The sequence below is a fragment of the Castor canadensis genome, chromosome 5, assembly GCF_047511655.1.
Source record: "Castor canadensis chromosome 5, mCasCan1.hap1v2, whole genome shotgun sequence".
Classification (NCBI taxonomy): Eukaryota; Metazoa; Chordata; class Mammalia; order Rodentia; family Castoridae; genus Castor; species Castor canadensis.
The window spans coordinates 85,758,137-85,780,367 of record NC_133390.1 but is presented as its reverse complement, the minus strand read 5'-3'; the positions used below and the strand labels follow the sequence as shown (position 1 = coordinate 85,780,367).

The window sequence follows — 22,231 nt, the reverse complement described above, 5'->3', positions numbered from 1 at the left end:
TGAAAAAAATAAATAAAAGAGAAGAAAAAAATAGAAAGCTTGGAACTAGTTTATCAAAAGAAATACAGTACTTGTATACTGAAAATTATAAAACATTGTTGAAAGAAAGTAAAGAATATCTAGGGCTGCAGGCATGGCTCAAGTGAGAATGCCTGCCTAGAAATTAAAGGATATCTACATCAATGGGAAGATAAATGAAAAATATCCCCTATTCATGGATTGGATGGTTTAGCATTGTGAAGATGGCAAGACTCCACAAATCGATCGACAGACTCAACAAAAATCTCTATGTAAATATCAACTGCCTTTTTATAGAACACAGCTGATCCTAAAATTCATAGGATGTGCAAGGGGCAGAATAATCAAGACGCTTATTTAAAATTGGTTCCAACATCCAAATATGTAATACACCACTCATATTATAAATAGCATAACATTTACAATACAGTGCAAATAAGTTTTATACATTATATTATTTACTTTTCTTGTTACTGTGACCAACCGCCTGACAGAAACAACATAAGGGAGGAAAGATTTATTTTGCTTAGGGTTTCAGAGGCTACAGTCCATCATGGAGGAGAGGGCATGGTGGAGCAGCTCACATCATCTTGGCCAGGAAGCATGAGAAAAAGGAATACAGGAAGGAGCCAGGGCAAGATATAGCCCCAGATGATATTCTTCCTCCTAGTGGGCTACACCTTTTACTTTTACTACCTTCCGATCATGACTTCTGTTATTAATCCATCAAGGAATGAATCCATTCATTAGGTCAGAGCCCTCGTGATCTAATCTTCTCTGGTAATGTCCTCACAGACACCCAGAGGGGTGCTTTACTAATCTCCTAGGCACTTCTCAGTCCAATCAAGTTGACAATCAAGATAAACCATCGCATGACAAGGAGAAAAAAATCTGTATGTTTCCCATAGATGCAAATTTTTTCCTACAAATATCTTAAATCCACAGTTGGCTAAACCCCGGATGTGGAGGACAATATGACAAACCAAATATTTTGGCTGTGGATGACAGGAAATGGATTTAGGTAAGATTTGCATAAGCCAAGCTCAATATCTGCATGCAAGATTCCCAGTGAGGTAGAGAATTGAGGAATGCTGCATGTGCCTAGAAACCTTTCACAAGTCATTCATACAACTGAGTCATAACGAGAGAAATCTCAAAACTCAGATGCCATACTCACAACTGAGAGCATTATCCTAACCACGCAATGGAGATCGGTCCTAGTTTTGAGAAACCCATCTAATCATTCTTTTCCAACTTCAAGATGACTCTTATGTGGCTAGCAGAAACTTACACATTCTAGCTGAAGTACATTCCCTATCAGTCATGTCAAAATAAATATTCACACCAGCCTAGGCTCAGTATGGAGCTCCCATCCTCCAGCAAAAAGTTAGGCATTTTAACTATACAAAATTTAGGGCTGGGGACCTGGTTCAATGTTAGCGTGCCTACTTAGCAAGCTCAAGGCCCTGAGTTCAAACCCCAGTGCCATCTCAAAAAAAAAAGGGGGGGAGACGGTGGGAGCAGGGGAGAGGAATGGCTCAAATAATGTATGCATGTGTGAATAAATGAGTAAAAAAATTTTTTTTAAAAGAATAAGGAAAGGATAATATAAAAAAAAATTAACCTAAGAAAGGCTAAGTGTGTCTTGTGGGTTGATAGCTTCTCCTATGCAACAATTCATCAATAGCAATATATAAAATAAACATAATTATTTCTAATGCTTCTCTTTGTGATTTTCCAAGGGCCCTCTAGGAGCTCTCAAAGACAGCTTAAGGAGCAAAAAAATATCCTAAGAGTTTATTTCATTTTATGCTTAGAATTTTATTTCAGGAAGGCAAAAATCACATTGTCAGAAAAGGGACGGGGTGAATTTTCTGGGGTGATACTATTGATTGTGGTGGGGGTAGCATAGCACATGTGTCAAAATTCTCAGAACTAGTCTTTAGCAAGGATGAATTTCACTGTATGTAAAATATAACTTCATTTTTAAAAACTGGAAAAGAAGTCATCAGGAGATTTACCCTGAGCACATAAGAATTGGTTCCCTGAGAAATGACTATATTTAACAACTGGTGTCAGAGTGACATTTAAAATAGAGGAGAAGAGGCATAGCTTGAGCTATAGAATGCCTACCTAAAAGCACAAAGCCTTGAGTTTCAACCTCAATATCTCCAAAAATAAAAATAAAAATAAATAAATGTAGAAAGTAACATGATTGTAAAAAAAAAAAAAAATTTAGCTCTTTCCTAACTGAGAAGCCTTTGTTTCCTTTTCCTTTTTCCTGATTATGGAGTTTGAACTCAGGGCCTCATGCTTATTAAGCAGACACTGGCCTCCATCCCTTTTTTCCAAAATTTAATATATTTATTATAATTTAATATAATTATTATATTATATAAAAAAATTTAATATAATTATTTAATTATATTAAAAAATTTAATATAATTATTATATTATATAAAAAAATTTAATATAATTATTTAATTATATTAAAAAATTTAATATAATTATTATATTATATAAAATATAATAAAGTCAACATAAGCCATAGGAAGCTTTTCTGGTAACTGGCACTCCTGTAATCCCACCTATTGCAGATGCAGAGGCAGAAGGATCACCATCCAAGGCCTGAACCCCGATCTGAAAAACAAACGAAAAGCAAAAGGATTAGGGGTGTGACTCAACTGGTATAGTGCTTGGCTAGCAAGCATAAGGCCTGGAGTTCAATCCCCAGTACCTCAAAAAGAAAAAAAAAAGTTATTCTGGTAATTCACAGAATCTTTGCTATCTAGGCATATTATATAGAAAGCTAGAAAACCCTTCATACTGTGGATGAACTTGATAAACAGTAAACCAAAGGAACAAACCCTTCCAAGTTGAGCAAACTTTTCTCAGATTTCAACATTTTAAAGTTTCAAGCCAGAGGCGGGTAGCTCAGGAAGCCGAGATTAGGAGGATTGTGGTTCAAAGCCAGCCCCTGGCAAATAGTTCACAAGCCCCTATCTTCAAAAAATGCATTACAAAAAAGTGGCTCAAGCAGTACAGTGCCTGCCTAGCAGCATGAGACCGTGAGTTCAAACCCCAGTGCTGCTAAAACAAAAAAAAAGGAAAAAAAAGTTTCAGACTGATTATTTTCACCTATTACAAACCAAGGTAAACATAATTCTTTTGCAAGTTTCTACAACTTTGTATTTCTCTTCAAGTTTTGTCCTTCACTATTTTTTCTCATACTAAAACAACCAGTTATTTTACTCAGGGCAAAAACATTCCTCTTAAAGAGCACAAACACAGTTCATAAACTTCCTTACAAAGTATCCTTTCCACTATTGCTCCTGGTAGTCTCATTCACATATATTAACTGTAACATTTAACCAGTGTAATTTCAACTTCACAGAAAAAACAAGGAGGTGGACTATTGTGCCCAGTCACACACCAACATTTTGGTAGACAATACAACAGTCTAGCTACATGCAACCCTTTCAGTGCAAAAATTGACAGACAAGTTCATCAACACATCCAAAGGTATAGTTGCCCCATGGCATACAAAACTCAGTCAGGCAGAGTGGCTCAAGTGGCAAAGCGTCTGCCTAACAAGAGTGAGGCCCTGAATTCAAATCCCAGTACCACAAAAATAAAATAAAAAGAAGCAAAAATATATACATTTAGGGGTTGGGGATATGGCTCAGTGATAGAGCACTTGCTTACAATGTTTGAGGTCCTGAATTTGATCCACAACATTGAAAAAATTGTGTAGTGGGGTTGGAGGACATGACTCAGGAAGTCGAACATGAGCAAGGCCCTGGGTTCAATCTCCAAGACTACAAAAAAAGTTATATTTAGTAACTCATGTTTCCACTGAGACATGATCAAAACATCCAGTGAATGTCTATGAACTTGGTTCAGTGAGTTTTAAGTTACCCAATGATCTAGAAATAATCTTTAAACTGACATACTACAAAACAAAATTACTGCCAAAATACTATGTCAGTAAATAAAATAAAGTAATAAAAATAATTATTTCCATAATAATCAATTTAGTGAAACATAAATTTAAATTTTTCACAAACTCAAAAATTTAGTGAGGTGTGGTGGCATAAGCCTGTAATGCTTGCTCTCAGGAGGATCCCAAATTCAAAGCCAATCTGCGCTACACAGCCAGAACTTGTCTCAGAAAAAAAAAAATTAAGAGGTAAGACTGGCTTATTCAATCAGTCAATCTGTACATTGAGGAAGAACATATCCAAGTAAAATAAAAATGCAAGCCTTTATTACGCTTAACGCGGATAAATTGAAGAAAATATAGCCCTTCTTATTAAACCATCATCTAATTGCTAAACATTTGCTTGAATCATGTGAATTTGGATTCTTAAAACAATTCTGTGTTTTTATAAGAAAACTTTTTAGATCTAGCACATTGAAAGTTCAGTTTCCTTGTTTTTCTGGAATTTGGAGAATATTCAGTTTTTATGAGTGCTTTTTTTTTTTTCTGCAAGCCCATCAGAACAGTGCTGTTTAGCACCTTGACAACTGACATTATTAACACCATCTGGAGGTAGAAATATTCCATTTTTGCAAAATAAGAAACTTCTCTGAAAAACTGATATAAAGACAACCAAACAGATAAAATTTACAGCTTAAATGGTAAAATTTCAGCAACAAGTCAAGAGCAAACACAGAATTACAAAACTCAGTAGTTCATATTAAAGAGCTAGTCTCTTTCAAGTGGATATAAATTCTTAATTAAGTTGAACTTGAAAAGACAAACAGAAAAGACATAAATCAGAGTTGTACATATAGGTACACTGTGCCATTTCAATGCATACATTCAATGATCAGATCAGGGTACTTTGCATATTCATCACCTCAGACGTGTCATTCTTTTGTGTTTGGAATATTCAAATTCCTCCCTACTAGCTATTTTCAAATATTAAATTAATTGTGACCAATCCTAGTTATCCTGTTATGCTATAGGACATTAGAAATTACGCCTCCTATCCAACTGCACTGCTGTACCTGCTACTATTCTCCCTCTGTCCTCCAACCCCATCCTTTTAAGAGACACATTTTTAAATGCAACTTTATTGAGGTATTTTATATATCATAAAATTCACCTATTTTGAGTATACAATTCAATGGTTTTTTAGTAACTCTACTCAGTGGTACAATGATTGCTATAAGTGAGTTTTAGAACATTTTCATTCCTCTAATAACAGCCTCATGCCCATTTATACTTAATCCATGTTCCACTCCCAGATACTAACAACTACTAATCTATGTCCTGTTTCTGTGAATTTATCTTTTCTTGATATTTCATACGAATGGAATGAGACAGTCCGCCATCCTGTGCGTCTTCTTTCACTTAACGTAATGTTTTTAGGGTTCATCCAGGGTGGATGCTAGGGTGGGTAGCATTCCATCATGTGGACATACCACATTTTGTCCATCCATTCGCCTTTTGATGTTTCCAGTTTTCGGTTATTATAAACTGTATGGCTTCACCTTGACGTGTCACGTGTCTCTTGGTCACTGGTTGCTCTGCTGACACCTGCTGTCTGAAGTTGAACACTGGTGAATTCTCCATCTGACTCAGCTCTGGAGGAACTTGCCCTCAATGGATTGGTTCTAACTTAACGACCACAGTTGCTGCCTTCCCCAGGGCCTCCATCTGGCCTTAACAGTCCACTCCACAGCCTCCACTGCAGAGTTGCTTTATCCATCACCGTGCAGCTCTCTGGGCCCTCAGTGTAGCCTTCATCTACTTTCCCCACAGGACATAAGGGAATTCCAGGAGCGCTTCCACATGTCATGGGGACTGAGGGAGGTGTGGAAGTGCTAACACAGGCCCTCTCTTCCTAAACACTCAGCACCTCTGTTTCTACTCTACAGCTGCTTCCACACATCAATTTGGGGTCCAAAGAATGCCATTCCTTTCTAGGGTCCCAAATGAGTAGAGCATAACCCCATTCTGCTTTTGACTTTCCCCATGACCTATCTAACCCCTCCCAATACACACACTCACACACTCAGATTTCAGTATAGTCAATAGTGCGTGTGTGTTGTGACCATCCATAGTGTGGTCACTTATTGCATTCTCTCCCTTTCTCTTTTCTCCTTTGTCTCAAATTCAAGCTGGAATGAACAGGATTTACTCCCCCTTCTACTGCAACAGAAATTTTCTGAAATTTTCCCTAAGTCATATTCTCCTAGGGAAGCATTTTCCTCTGCTAGGTCTGTAACAGAAGGGTTACAGAAGAAATTGACTTATGGGCCACAGGAAAGTGGAGCATATGTGTTGGGAAAGAACAGTGTGTATTGAAAATTTCATAGGTTTCACTTTTTTTTTCTTTTTTAGCGGTTCTGAGGTTTGAACTCAGGGCCTCACACTTGCTAGTTAGGCATTCTACCACTTGAGCCATTCTGCCAGCCCTGTTTTGTTTTTTGGTTTTTGGTTTTTTTATTGTTCTATGATTCATATGTGCATACAAGGCTTGGGTCATTTCTCCCCCCTGCCCCCACCCCCTCCCTTACCACCCATTCCGCCCCCTCCCTCTCCCCGCTACCCCCTCAATACCCGGCAGAAACTATTTTGCCTTTATCACTAATTTTGTTGAAGAGAGAGTATAAGCAATAATAGGAAGGAACAAGGGGTTTTGCTGGTTGAGATAAGGATAGCTATACAGGGAGTTGACTCACATTAATTTCCTGTGCGTGTGTGTTACCTTCTAGGTTAATTCTTTTTGATCTCACCTTTTCTCTAGTTCCTGGTCCCCTTTTCCTATTGGCCTCAGTTGCTTTTAAGGTATCTGCTTTAGTTTCTCTGTGTTAAGGGCAACAAATGCTAGCTAATTTTTTAGGTGTCTTACCTATCCTCACCCCTCCCTTGTGTGCTCTCGCTTTTATCATGTGCTCAAAGTCCAATCCCCTTGTTGTGTTTGCCCTTGATCTAATGTCCACATATGAGGGAGAACATACGATTTTTGGTTTTTTGGGCCAGGCTAACCTCACTCAGAATGATGTTCTCCAATTCAATCTATTTACCAGCGAATGATAACATTTCGTTCTTCTTCATGGCTGCATAAAATTCCATTGTGTATAGATACCACATTTTCTTAATCCATTCGTCAGTGGTGGGGCATCTTGGCTGTTTCCATAACTTGGCTATTGTGAATAGTGCCACAACAAACATGGGTGTGCAGGTGCCTCTGGAGTAACCTGTGTCACAGTCTTTTGGGTATATCCCCAAGAGTGGTATTGCTGGATCAAATGGTAGATCAATGTCTAGCTTTTTAAGTAGCCTCCAAATTTTTTTCCAGAGTGGTTGTACTAACTGTACTAGTTTACATTCCCGCCAACAGTGTAAGAGGGTTCCTTTTTCCCCCGCATCCTCGCCAACACCTGTTGTTAGTGGTATTGCTAATGATGGCTGTTCTAACAGGGGTAAGATGGAATCTTAGTGTGGTTTTAATTTGCATTTCCTTTATTGCTAGAGATGGTGAGCATTTTTTCATGTGTTTTTTGGCCATTTGAATTTCTTCTTTTGAGAAAGTTCTGTTTAGTTCACTTGCCCATTTCTTTATTGGTTCATTAGTTTTGGGAGAATTTAGTTTTTTAAGTTCCCTATATATTCTGGTTATCAGTTCTTTGTCTGATGTGTAGCTGGCAAATATTTTATCCCACTCTGTGGGTGTTCTCTTCAGTTTAGAGACCATTTCTTTTGATGAACAGAAGCTTTTTAGTTTTATGAGGTCCCATTTATCTATGCTATCTCTTAGTTGCTATGCTGCTGGGGTTTCATTGAGAAAGTTCTTACCTATACCTACTAACTCCAGAGTATTTCCTACTCTTTCCTGTATCAACTTTAGAGTTTGTGGTCTGAAATTAAGATCCTTGATCCATTTTGAGTTAATATGGTACAGAGTGATATACATGGATCTAGTTTCAGTTTTTGCAGACTGCTAACCAGTTTTCCCAGCAGTTTTTGTTGAAGAGGCTGCTATTTCTCCATCGTATATTTTTAGCTCCTTTGTCAAAGATAAGTTGCTTATAGTTGTGTGGCTTCATATCTGGGTCCTTTATTCTGTTCCACTGGTCTTCATGTCTGTTTTTGTGCCAGTACCATGCTGTTTTTATTGTTATTGCTTTGTAATATAGTTTGAAGTCAGGTATCGTGATACCTCCAGCATTGTTCTTTTGACTGAGTATTGCCTTGGCTATTCGTGGCCTCTTGTGTTTCCATATAAATTTCACAGTAGATTTTTCAATCTCTTTAATGAATGTCATTGGAATTTTGATGGGAATTGCATTAAACATGTAGATTACTTTTGGGAGTATAGACATTTTTACTATGTTGATTCTACCAATCCATGAGCATGGGAGATCTCTCCACTTTCTATAGTCTTCCTCAATCTCTTTCTTCAGAAGTGTATAGTTTTCCTTGTAGAGGTCATTCACATCTTTTGTTAGGTTTACACCTAGGTATTTGATTCTTTTTGAGGCTATTGTAAATGGAATTGTTTTCATACATTCTTTTTCAGGTTTGCTCAGTGTTAGTGTATAGAAATGCTAATGCTTTTTCTATGTTGATTTTATATCCTGCTACCTTGCTGTAGCTATTGATGATGTCTAGAAGCTTCTGAGTAGAGTTTTTTGGGTCTTTAAGGTATAGGATCATGTTGTCTGCAAGTAGGGATATTTTGACAGTTTCTTTACCTATTTGTATTCCTTTTATTCCTTCTTCTTGCCTAATTGCTCTGGCTAGGAATTCCAGTACTATGTTGAATAGGAGTGGAGATAGTGGGCATCCTTGTCTGGTTCCTGATTTTAGAGGGAATGGTTTCAGTTTTTCTCTGTTAAGTATAATGCTGGCTGTAGGTTTGTCATATATAGCTTTTATAATGTTGAAGTACTTTCCTTCTATTCCTAGTTTTCTTAGAGCTTTTATCATGAAATGGTGTTGGATCTTATCAAAGGCTTTTTCTGCATCTATTGAGATGATCGAGTGGTTTTTGTCTTTCCTTCTGTTAATGTAGTTTATTATGTTTATTGATTTTCGTATGTTGAACCACCCCTGCATTCCTAGAATGAAGCCTACTTGGTCGTGCTGAATTATCTTTTTGATGTGTTGTTGAATTCGGTTTGCCATCATTTTGTTGAGGATTTTTGCATCAATGTTCATTAAGGAGATTGGCCTATAGTTCTCCTTTTTGGAGGTGTCTTTGCCTGGTTTTGGGATAAGTGTAATACTGGCTTCATAAAATGTGTTAGGCAGTTTTCCTTCCCTTTCTATTTCATGGAACAGTTTAAGGAGGGTTGGTATCAGTTCTTCTTTAAAGGTCTGATAGAATTCAGCAGAGAATCCATCAGGTTCTGGACTTTTCTTTTTGGGGAGACTCTTGATTGCTGCTTCAATTTCATTTTGTGTTATAGGTCTATTCAGGTGATTAATTTCCTCTTGGTTCAGTTTTGGATGATCATATGTATCTAGAAATCTGTCCATTTTTTAAAGATTTTCAAATTTATTTGAATATAGGGTCTCAAAGTAGTCTCTTATGATTTCCTGGACTTCCATGGTGTTTGTTGTTATCTCCCCTTTTGCATTCCTGATTCTACTAATTTGGGTTTTTTCTCTCCTCATTTTAGTCAGGTTTGCTAGGGGTCTATCGATCTGGTTTATTTTTTCAAAGAACCAACTTTTTGTTTCATTAATTCTTTGTATGGTTTTTTTGGTTTCTATTTCGTTGATTTCAGCTCTTATTTTTATTATTTCTTTCCTTCTATTTATTTTGGGATTTGCTTGTTCTTGTTTTTCTAGGAGTTTGAGATGTATCATTAGGTCATTGATTTGGGATCTTTCAGTCTTTTTAATATATGCACTCATAGCTATACACTTTCCTCTTAGGACTGCCTTTGCTGTGTCCCATAGGTTCTGGTAGGTTGTGTTTTCATTTTCATTGACTTCCAGGAACTTTTTAATTTCCTCTTTTATTTCATCAATGATCCATTGTTCATTAAGTAATGAGTTATTTAGTTTCCAGCTGTTTGCATGGTTTTTGTCTTTACTTTTGTTGTTGAGTTCTACTTTTACTGCATTGTGATCAGATAGTATGCACAGTATAATTTCTATTTTCTTATATTTGTTGAGGCTTGCTTTGTGCCCTAGGATATGATCTATTTTGGAGAAGGCCAGCCCTGTTTTGTGTTGGGTATTTTCAAGATAGGGGCTTTCTAATTGTTTTCCTGGGCTGGCTTCAAACCGCGAGCCTCCTGATCGCTGCCTTAAAGGCATGAGCCTCTGGCACCCGGCAGTTTTCATATTTTCATGCATTATTCCATTACACATACTTATCTTCAAGTATTTGAAAGTCATAATGCAAAAGATAGAATTAACTTATTCTTTGTTCTTAACTGGGCAGAAATCAGATCAGTGGTGTAATTTATGGAATACAAATTTGGGGAAAATCTTTCAAGTAATTAGAGATTTTCTTCAATGGGATAGCTAAGAAGTAATGAGATGGTGTCACTTCTCAGTTGAAAGATTGTAACCTCAGGTGATCTCAGAATTACCTAAAAATATAGGTCCTCATCCCTTTTTTTTCAAAATAAGATCTTTATCGCACATCTTCTGACATTTTTGTTAGTCAGATTGAAGACTCATATGTCTCTAAGCACCCCATTCTCAAAGTCTGAAATGCACCCAACAGTGGGAAATAGAAAAAAGAGGGATGGTAAGCAAAATATGCACTCCCTCTGAAAGAAAAGTCCATATCCTCATCTCTGGAACCTGCAATTATGTTAGGCTATGTAAAAAGGAGGAATTAAGGTTGCAGATGAATTAAGGTTGCTAAAACAGAAAGTTCATCCTGGACTATCTGGGTGAACCCAATGTAATTATGTATAAGGGTCCTTATGTGAAAGAGAGGAGAATACGAACCAGAGAGGTGAGATAGCAGAGTGAGAAAGACTTGGGACAAGAGGACAGGAGGGAGTGCAAGGGAGAGGATAGAACCCAAAAAAAGGCAAGCAAATAGATTCTCCCCCAGAGCCTCAGAAGGAACATGGCCCTAACAACACTTTGATTTTTAGCCCAATAAGAGCCATTTCAGACTTAGGGCCTACAGAAATATAAAATAATAAATTATGCTTCTTTAAGTCACTAAATTTGTGATTTGTTACAACAGTAACAGATAACTAATAAAAGAAATTAAAAGGCAAGTAAGATAGAAGGAAACCATTTTAACATCTGTCTAATAAGAGAAAGAACAGAGGAAATACAATATTTTTTAAATGACTAGAAATCGTCCAGAACTACAGAAATAAATATTCAGACTGTGGAAACACAGCAATGTCTAAACATGATCAATATAGTCTATCTATAGCCATACATACTTCAGTGAAATATCTAACACTAAGAGAAAGTCTAAAAAGCAAACCAAACGTCAGGCATAGGTAAGAATAAGACGACCAAAGCACTCCTTTCAGAGAGGTTATGAGTGTCAGTGGTCAACCAATGCTATCAGTATTCAAAGTTGGGCTCTAGCTGTGGCCCATACTCCTTTAATCTGGGTATTCCTAGGTCCTGGTACATGCTCAGAGAAGAATTTAGACAAAGAAGATGGGAGGAAGCTGGAGTCCCGGGGAGAGATTTCCCTTCTACCTTGTTCTCAGTCTTCTCCTTCAAGGTAAGAAAGGGACAATGAAAAGAGAAGGAAGAATCCCCTCTAGTAGATCACCTAAGAACTTCTTTCAAATTTCCAACTCCTAGGGATTATCTAAAATGGGCATAGCTATTTCATACTGTATTCCCATGATGTTCAAACAGACTTTCCTTCTCTGAAGGATAGAAAACCCCCTTCAGTTATGTGCCACAAAATGGCACTTCTCTTTTTCTTCCCATGAGCCATCCACATCTTGTCTTCTACTGAGCCTCTATGTCCATCCACCTTTCTACCCACAGGTGTAATTCTTTCTCTCAAAGGTATAAAAACCATCCCATTATGGCAAAGTACCTGGCTGCTTCAGCCAAAACTTTCCCTTGCACCTGCTGGATCTCAGTGCTCTGTTAGGTAAAATGCCAAAGGGCAGCAGGTCAATGATGAAAGCAGAGTGTGCATCTCTTCCAGGGCATTCACACGTATGGTGGAAAGAACATGGGATTTGGAGATGACAGACAGACTTGGGTTTGAATCTTGGTCCTCTACTTTGTTAGTTGGGTAACTTTGGGCAAGTTTCTTAACTTCTCTGAGCTCCAGTTTTCTCATCTGTAAAATATGACCTGCCCTTCAGGGTTGTGAGGATTCAATGAGGAAAAGAATATAGCATAGTGCCTGGTACTAGATAGGTGCCAATAAATGCCATCTTTCCCCCTTAGGTGGTCACATGACTTCTGGGAAAGGGGGCACAGGAGAGGACAGAACCAGAGGTGGCTTTTAAAGTCAGTACAGGGAAGAGACACAAACTGAAAACCTGGAATAATGTACAAAAATTTTTAAAAACTCCTCTGGGCACTTGCAGACAGGGATTAATAAATGAATACAAATTGCTTATAGAATGATTCAAGAGATTTTGAGAATGAACAAAACTCAGAGGTCATCAGGCATCCCTCTTATTTCAGGTTGCTGCTCCTCCAACAAAGTTTCACCAGTAGAAAATTGAATATTGCTGGCCGCTGATGGCACGCCTGTAATCCTTAGCTACTCAGGAGGCAGAGATCAGGAGGACTGCAGTTCAAAGCCAGCCCAGGCAAATAGTTCACAATACCCTATCTCAAAAAAGCCCAGCACAAAAAAAAGCTGGTAGAGTAGCTCAAGGTATAGGTCCTGAGTTCAAACCTCAGTACCACAAAAAAAGAAAGAAAACAGAGTATTTATTTGTCAGAATATGGGGATGCACACACCTCACCCTCTCAAACTAGAAAGCTGATGACAGGGCTGAGCAGCAAAGAAGGGAAAAAGGAAGGTTGGAGCACTTAAGGTGAACATGGATGTGTTCTGTTTGGGGATCCAGGATTGTAATACTATCTGATGCCTGTCAATGCCTGGGTCTCAATATGCATATAAATTTGGGCATGCAAAGCATGGAGACAAAATACTAGAAAGTAAGCTGATACCCTGTCTCTGCTTACCACATTAGTTTCCATCATTTGCCTTCCAGTCCAGCCCATCCTTCTTGGCCTTGGCAGGAAGCACCCAGCACCTAGACCCCCCAAAAGCTCTCCTCCCCCATTCTTCATCTCATCACTGAGGGCACATAGCACAGCAGCAGCAGACAGACCTGGGTCCAGATCAAGTCTGGCTCTGCCCCTTATGTCTGACCTTGGGAGGTTATTTCCTCTTGCATCTTAGTTATGAGAATAAAAATAACATCCCTTGCACTTCTGGATCCAAGTGCTCTAGGTTAGGTAAGATACCAGAGGGCAGCAGGTGGAGGGGGAAAAGAGGGAGTAGAATAGTGTTTACCAGAGCCTAGGAAGGGATTAAAAGGATAGAGAAAGGACAGGTAATGACTACAGGGATACAGTTGACTAGGAGTAACTTCTAAAGTTTTATGTAGCACAATGGGTGACACCAATTACTTGTATGTTTCATAATAGTAGCAGATAGAATTTCAAATGTTACCAATGCAAAGAAATGATAAATGTCTGAGGTGATGGATACATCAAGTACTCTGATCTGATCTAATCGTTCCATATTGTATACAGGTATTGAAATGTTACACTGAACCCTATAAATATGTGTCAATTAAAAGTAAAAAATATAGGACCTGGTGGAGTGGCTCAAGTGGTAGAGCCTTGGCCTAGGAAGTGTGAGGCCCTGAGTTCAAACCCTAGTACTGAATAATTAATTAATTAATTAAAAATATAGGTGATGGGTATGCTAATTATACTGAATTGATCATTCCACATGTATTTATGCATCAAATAATCACATTATACCCCACAAATATATATATAATTATTATTTATCAGGCAAAATTAAAATTTAAAAATAAATAAAAATATATGCAAAAATTTCTGGTAAGTATATAGCACTGACATCTATAAATGTCAGTGCTATACCATAAATATGGTATGAAATGTCAGGCATGGGGGTGCACATGTGTAATATCCCAGTACTTGAGAGGCTGAGACAGAAGGATCGTGAGTTTGACACCAGCCTGGACTATATGGTAAGACCATGTCTCAAAAAAAAAGTTATGAAGTTATAACATTCCCTGATAGGGAATTGGGAGAATTAAATGTTTAAAGAGTTCATAATATACCTGGCACATAGTCAATGCTTAATACATGTTAGCACTCATTATTATCATGGCTGCCCCAGACCCTGCCCTGGGGTCCCTCTCATACAGAGAACATAGAACTTCTTTCCCTCATATCATACATTTGATATTCACTATAGGACAAGGCAGTACTTTCTCCATCAATTGCTCAGGGTTTGGCCAGCATAGAATGGATTCAACTGATCTGGATTCAGTGTTAGACAGAAAAACCTACTGTACAGTCATCAACTTCACTGTCCCCATCCAAATCAACATCTCCTTCACCATCTCTGCCATCCTAGATGTGGTGAGTATTGACTCCTCTCTCCCCTTTGGTATACTCAAGATTTTCCCAGATTCTGGCAAGGTGACCCAAGCCCCCTAACCACACTGCTAGATGGCACTTCCCTTGCATGGGGAGTCTCAAAATAAGCTCTGTCCAGTTTACATGGAAGAGATTTTCTTTTCTTTTACCCAGCAACTCTAGCTGCAAACCTGTGGCTAAGATCCTGATTGACTAGAACCTAGGCATTCAAGTTTTTCAGCTCTGCAAGCTCTTCCCGGAGCCCAGGTTGAGAAATACTACTTTACTCCAGTCCTGCTGTGAACACTCCTGCCCAGCCTAATATATCTATTTCTTTTTAAAAAAATTTATTAGCATATGATAGCTATACAGGGAGTCTTGTTGTGACATTTCCATATATACACACATTACATTCCAGTTTGGTTCATTCCCTCCATTATTCGCTCTTTCTCCACTCTTTTTCTTTCTTTCTCTCTCTCTCTTTCTTTCTTTCTTCCTTCTTTCTTTCTTTCTTTCTGGTACTGGGGATTGAACCCAGGGCCTCATGCATACTAGGCACACTCAACCACTGAGCTACATCCCCCCCACTCTCCTTCTTGAAATGACTTCAACAGGCTTCAATGTTCCATATTTATACATGTATAGAAAGAACCTCAACCATATTCATCCTCCTCTTTCCTCTTCATTTACCCACCCCTTCCTGCTATTACCTTCCCTTCAACATGCTATTACATCTATTTCGATCAAATTTTTGTCCTTTACCTCTAACATTGGCACTGATCACAACACCACTTTTATATACCCTGGGGAGGTAAACAAAAACAGGGAGTGAGTGGGGTGAGAGATGGACAGACATCTTACAGGCAATGTGCTGGAAATGGGAAATGCTTTTGGCAGGATGAACAGTTATAGCTCATGTCATCATTCCTGTGGCTGGAAATGGTATGACCAACTTCATTTTCTCTAGAGTCAGAAGAGATTTTTAAACAAAGATGTAATAATTATGATTTTTTATGTACCCAACAAAATAGCTATGAAACACAGGAAGGAGAAATTGAAAAATCCACAGTAAAGATGAGAGACTTCAATATACTGCATTTAAAAGTCAAGTAGAAGCTAGGTGCTGGCGACTCATGCTTGTAATCTTAACTACATGGGAAGCTGAGATCAGGAGTATTGCAGTTTGAGGCCAGCCTAGGCAAATAGTTCACAAGACCCCATCTCCAAAATAACTAGAACAAAATGGACTGGAAATGTGACTCTAGAGGTAGAGCCCCTGCTTTGCAAGCACAAACCCTAGCCCCATCCAAAATAAATAAATAATAAAAATCAAGTAGAGGAGCCAGGTGTGGTCATGCATTCTCATGATCCCAGCACTTGGAAAACTGAGACATGAAGATCAGGAGTTTCAGGCCAGCCTGGGCTACATAGAGAGACCCTGTCGAAAACAACAGCAATAACTCAAGTCAAAGGCTGGGAGTATCACTCAGTGGTAGAGCACTTGCCTAGCATCTGTGAGGCCCTGAGTTTAATCCTTGGCACTTAAATAAATAAGAAAAAGAGTGAAGGTATAGTGATTTTTAACAACATGATCAAGAAGCTTAATCTATATCATGTGTGTTGGGCATGCCTGCAATCCCAGCACTCGGGATGCTGAGACAGAAGGATTGAGAGTTCTGGTTCAGCCTGGCTTACAGTGAGATTCTGTCCAAGAAAAAGGAGAGAAAGGAGGAGGACAGGAGGAAGAGGAGGAGGAAGGGGAGGGCAGGAGGAGAGGGAGGAGAGGAAGGAGGAGCTTAATCTAATAAATTTATCAAACATTGTGCCATTGAGCATTCATAACCTTTTCTGACATGCATGGAATATTTTCCAAAACTGACCACATTTTTGGCCACAAAAAAAGATCCCAACAGAATTGAAAAAGCATAAGTTATCTAGAATACATTTCCTAACTATCACACAAGAAAATAGAAACTTAACTATAAAAGGAGAGCCACCAGAAAACCTTGTTTCTTGAGAATTTAAAATTAAGCTTCCAAATATTTTTGGATAAAGAGAAAATAAAACAATTAAATAGAAAATATGAAATGAAGAGCACTACACATGAAAATCCATGGAATGTTCAAAACATAACTCAGTGGATATTTAATCAGTTTTTTTTTTTTGAGGGATTCAACAACTCAGGGTGTTGAGCATGCTAGGCAAGCCCTAGGTTTTGGTGGCTTTATTTTTTGTTTTTTAGTAGTACTATGATTTGAACTCAGGGCCTCATGCTTACATATAGCTCTACCACTTGAGCCAAGCCCCCCCAACCCTTTTTGAATTATTTTTCAGATAGGGTCTCTTTTCTTTGCAGTACTGGGGTTTGAATTCAGGGCCTACACCTTGAGCCACTCCACCAGCCCTTTTTTTGAAGGGTTTTTTTCAAAATAAGGTCTTGCAGAACTATTTGCATGGGCTGACTTCAAACCGCCATACTCCTGACCTCTGCCTCCTGAGTAGCTAGGATTACAGGCATAAGCCACCAGTGCCCAGCTGGGGTCTCCCATTTTTGCCCACCCTAGTCTGGACATATTTATGCTTCCCTCATAGCTGGGACCACAGAGGCGCACCTCCTCACCCAGCTCCTTTGTTGAGATGGTGTGGAGAAGGGGGGGTGGAGGTTCCTCACTAACTTTTTGTCCAGGCTAGCCTTGAATCTCAATCCTATTGATGGTGCCTCCCAAGTAACTGAGATTATAGGCCTGAGCTACCATGCCCAGCTCTAGCCTTTGGTTTTTCTAGACAGTGTCTCACTATTTAGACCAGGAATGCTGACGTTAAAGGCATGAACCTCCATGCTTTCCTGAAATTTTATCTTAGTGCCTTGATTAGTAACAAAGTAGGAGGGAGAAATGAAAGTCAATTAATTAAAATTTCCAACTTGAAAAGGTCGATTGGAGGGAAAGAAGCAGGGGAAAGATAATAATAACACTCACCAAACCCTGCTTTCAAATTTCCCAGACCCATGGCACTGGCTGATTGCACCACCTGTAAGCTGGATCTCTGGCTCCACTTATGGTGACAACCTTTCCAACCTGCCCAAAACTGAGGAGTTCTCAGGACACGGGACTTTCGATGCTAAAACCAAGAAAGTTCCTTGCAAATCAGGATGAGTTAGTCACCCTACCTACTGAATTGGGATTCTTTCTTTTTTGGGGGTGGGGGGTGGTACTGGGGTTGAACTCAGGGCTTCATGATTGCTAGGTAGGCACTGTACCACTTGAACCGCTCCACCAGCCACTACCTACTGAATTGGAATGTGCATTCCAACATGAGTATACACAGTAAAGTTTGAGAAGCACTGATCTCATAAAACCTTTATTTAATATGCATAGAGCCCCTGTTATGACTAGCTTCACAATGCACAAAACTGCAGCTGTTAACATTGCAAGAGCTCTGAGAACAAACAAGTTCAACCTGAACTGGACAATTCTTGACATTTTCCAAAGAAGTTTAGCAGCCTTGGAATGGAGAGCTGGTTGCCAGAAAGATAAGAGAAGATGGTACCCAGCACACAACAAGGAAAAGAAAACCACTAATGCTCAAGTCTCCAAAGACTTGCTCGAAGTCTTCTTGCAATTGAAGCCAGTGAAAGATGCTTGGAAGATGCTTCAGACCACAATAGATACTAATACATAACAACCTTTGAACATCACTGCTTACAAAATCTTTCCATACACCCACTACTACCTTTATTTCACACTAAGAAAATTCTAGCTCAAAGAAGGCTGAGTTACTGATCTTTCAACTCTAAAGAATGTGCCTGATCATCAACAATTTCCCACTGAAATGGGGAAAAAAGAGGGATCAAAATTCATAAAGAAATAAACATTCTGCTGTTTGTGGTACATGCCTATAATCCCAGCTTCTTAGGAGGGAGGAGTAGGAAGATCATGATCCAAGGCCCACCTGGGCAAAAGCTCAAGACCCTATCTGAAAACCAAAGCCAAAGACGAGGGGCGTGGCTTAAGTGGTAAAGCACTTGCCTAGCAGTTGCTAGGCCCTGAGTTCAATTGCCAGCACCATAAAAAAAAAAGACCCAGAGAGATTCAATTTCTTGAAGAAAAAAGTAAGTTTATCAAAGTATTAAAATCCCATAAAGTTGAGTAGTAGATACACAGCTGTTGTTATATTATTTTATAAATTTTTTTCCTGCAGTGCTGGAGATTGAACCCAGGGCCTTGCATATACTAGGCATGCACTCTACCACTGAGCTAAATCTCTCCAGCCCTTTTCTATTTGCTTGAAATATTTTGTGACTTTGTTTAAAGGAAAAAAAACAAAGGGCAAAGAAAATAACCCTAGTCCACATCACGCTCTCACCTCTCTCCTACCCTGGGCTCTAGGTCTGGGATAATCCACTGATGAGCTGGAACCCAGAGGAGCGCGAGGGCATCACAAAGATCAGTATGGCAGCCAGGAACCTAAGGCTCCCAGACATTTTCATTGTTAAGCTGTGCGTATTAAGGGTTGGGAAAACCAGAGGGAAGCCCCACATCCTACTATCAGTAGAGCTCACAGACTACCATTGAAGCCAATAGAAGTGGTCTTAGGTGGCTAAGAAGCAACCAGAGTGATCAGAGGAAAATCCATAGCACCTGCCTCATGCTTCATCTGTCTTACAGCATGGATGTGGATAAGATCCCAGCATTTGTAAGTAACAAAGGTCGCATCAGGGATAAGAAACCCATGAAGGTGGCCAGTATCTGTAACCTAAACCTCTTCTACTTCCCCTTTGACCAGCAAAACTGCACACTTACCTTCAGCTCATTTCTCTACCCAGGTAAGTTGCAGTAGGGTCTCAGCAGTGGGGTGAATGAAAGCAACCAACAAAGCAACAAAAAATGAACTAGAAAGAAACCTTGAGTAAATGGCAGCCAAGGAGCATGGGAGGAGCAAAGAATAAGGTTCTTTGGATGCTTAAATATTTTTAGTAAAAGATCCAAGTCTGTCTTGTTCATTTCCATCCCCAGTTCCTAAAAAGGTCCTGGCATATGATAAACATCCAGAAATTTTGACTGGTGAAAGGGTTCAGCATAGTTGAACCTCCAGGAAAATACATTCTTGGAAAATTATCTGGATGATGCTCCCTTTTTGCAGATAACATGTTGCTGGGCATGGAGAAGGAGGTGTGGGAAATAGCAGGTGCATCCCAGGACATCATTCAGGCCAATGGAGAATGGGAACTCCTGAGCATCAACAAGGCCACCCCAAAGACATCCATGGGTGCCAATCAGTATGATCAGATCATGTTCTATGTGAGCTCAGAGGTCCTTGCCTTTTCCTTCCTTGCTTGCTTCCACCCTTGCCTAGCTAGACTTTCCACCAAATGAATATCCCCCAAATTTCAGCGTTTCCCAGGCATCACTCTGCTCAACACTAGAACTTCTACCCAAGGCTGCCCAGCCTCATTCTCCTTCCTAAGGCTTCTGGCTCCAGATAATGCTCTCTGCAGGGTCTATACCAGATTATGAAGCTGGATTCCACATAGCTTAGAGCTCAGGGAGAGATCAGACCAATGAAAAGGGAAGGCAGAAACAGTCTGCATTCTGGCAGCAAACTGGTATTCTTGAATTTGTGATTTCCTTCAAATCCCATATTTACTTTAATCCCTCTCCTCCCCACTAGGTGGCCATCAGACACAGACCCAGGTGCTATGTGGTGCATGTCCTGGTGCCCAGTGGTTTTCTGGTGGCCATTGATGCCCTCAGCTTCTACCTGCCACCAGAAAACAAGAATCGTGCCCCATTCAAGATGACCCTCCTGCTGGGCCATGGTGAATGACTTGCTCCCAGTCAGTGGCAGCCCACTCATCAGTATGGCCCCTCTAACGTTCTTCAGAGGCAAGGGCAGGGAGGGGCCAGGAGAACTGGCCACTGCTTCTCTTAAGGAGTGAGGGCTTTTGGGGAAACCCTGGATTGGAGAAAGTGGCTAAAGAAAGGTTTAGAGATGAATCTGCCCAGGTTTATTTATAATTTGCTCTGCCCACAGGTGTCTACTTTGCCCTGTATCTGTCCCTGATGGTGGCCAGCCTGCTGGAAACCATCTTCATCACCTACCTGCTGTCCCCACCCATGCCTCGGGGACTCCACATCCTGCTGCTGCACTGCACCAGTTCAAGGAAATGCTGCCTCCCTGCACCCTGCAAGGGAATCAGGACCCAGGGTGCACCCCCACCCACCTGCCTGGTGAGGGAAGTCGGCACTGTCCACTTCCTCTTCCCATCCTGCCCTCTGCTCCTATCTCCCTTCCTGTGCCCTTCCCTCCCCAGGTGAACTTCTCAGCCCAGGCACTGAGTCTCTGTCACCCTCCACAGATCTGAAGGAGCCAGTAGATTTGGTGGAGAAGGTGCCAGACCCCAGAAAGGCAGAGCTTGATGGGTGTCCCGAATCAGCAAGGGCCTGGCAGGAACTCGAGGCCCAGGAACAGCACTTGGTGGAGCTGTGGGTACAGTTCAGCTGCCTGGTGGACACCCTGCTCTTCCACCTCTACCTCCTCTTCATGACTTCCTTCATCATCACCATCATTGTCCTCTGGAACACCTAGGTGTGATGTCTTTCTCTTCCTACAGATCCTAGTCCAGAGCTGCTTCTGGACTCTAGAAGCCATCCAGGTCTTCGCCCCTTCTCGAGTACCAACTGTCACATCCTCAAAGATTACCAAATCCCTACTGCATTCAATGTATCATAATCTAGCCCAGTTGTTCAGACATTTCTCCCTCAGTCCTCAGCTTCCCTCAGTCCTGCCACATGGTTCTAGGTCCCCGGTATGTTTTCTGCATACCAGGTGTACCTCCTCTACTTGCTAACTCCCCCAACAAATGATTTTGCAAAGATGGCTCTTTGTCAGACTAAATTCACCTGTGTATCCCTCTGCCTGTGATAAAGCTTTGGTGTCATTAAGGGATGAGCTTCCACCTTAACTCCAATGTGGCTACTGTCCTACTTAAGAAGTTTTGATTCTCTTAGGTGTTTTCAAAAGCATGTTTTCTTACTAATAGAATTTTTCCATTCGTCTTTTTCATTACATTGTACTGATTTCATCTTAATACTCTCCTAATTTATTTTGCTTCATTTTCTTCTTTTTCTTTTAGCCATACTGGGGTTTGAACTCAGGGCTTACACATTTGCAAGGCCAGTACTCTACTGCTTGAGCCACGCCACCAGCTCTTTTTGGTCTGGTTGTTTTGGAGACAGGGTCTTGTTTTTACCTAGACCCCTAATCTCCCATTTTATGCTTTCCCACCATTGGTGGGATGACAGGCATGTGCCACCACCCTGAGGTTTTTTCCATTGAGATGGTATCCTGCTAAGGTTTTTTACCTGGGTTGGCCTTGAACTACAATCCTCCTGATCTCAGCCTCCCAAGTGGCTAGGATTAAAGGCCAGTATTCTTGGTCTTTTTATAAATTTTATTCTGAGAACAGCAGTTATATCCCAGATGTTTTAGGATAAGGTATTCATCTCTCACTACTTTGTAGACAATTCATAATTTTATTTCCTCTTTGATCTAAAGGCTATCAGAGACTTTCTTAATATCCATGGATAAAGGAGTTTTATTATTGTTACTTCTCCCTTGTTAATTTCCAGTTTCTTGGTTTATAATCAGGAAGCA

General features: G+C 40.0%; 1 protein-coding gene across 1 annotated transcript; it reads left to right on the top strand.

The window, feature by feature from the left end:
• The first annotated feature begins 11,629 nt into the window (after positions 1-11,629).
• On the top strand, positions 11,630-21,163 carry LOC109694109 (5-hydroxytryptamine receptor 3E-like). The gene is given in 10 exon segments (XM_074072388.1): positions 11,630-11,696; positions 14,412-14,578; positions 18,964-19,073; positions 19,243-19,400; positions 19,718-19,875; positions 20,246-20,388; positions 20,390-20,433; positions 20,609-20,764; positions 20,767-20,805; positions 20,934-21,163. Coding segments are annotated over 10 exon segments (1,272 nt in total).
• The last annotated feature ends 1,068 nt before the right edge of the window (positions 21,164-22,231 follow it).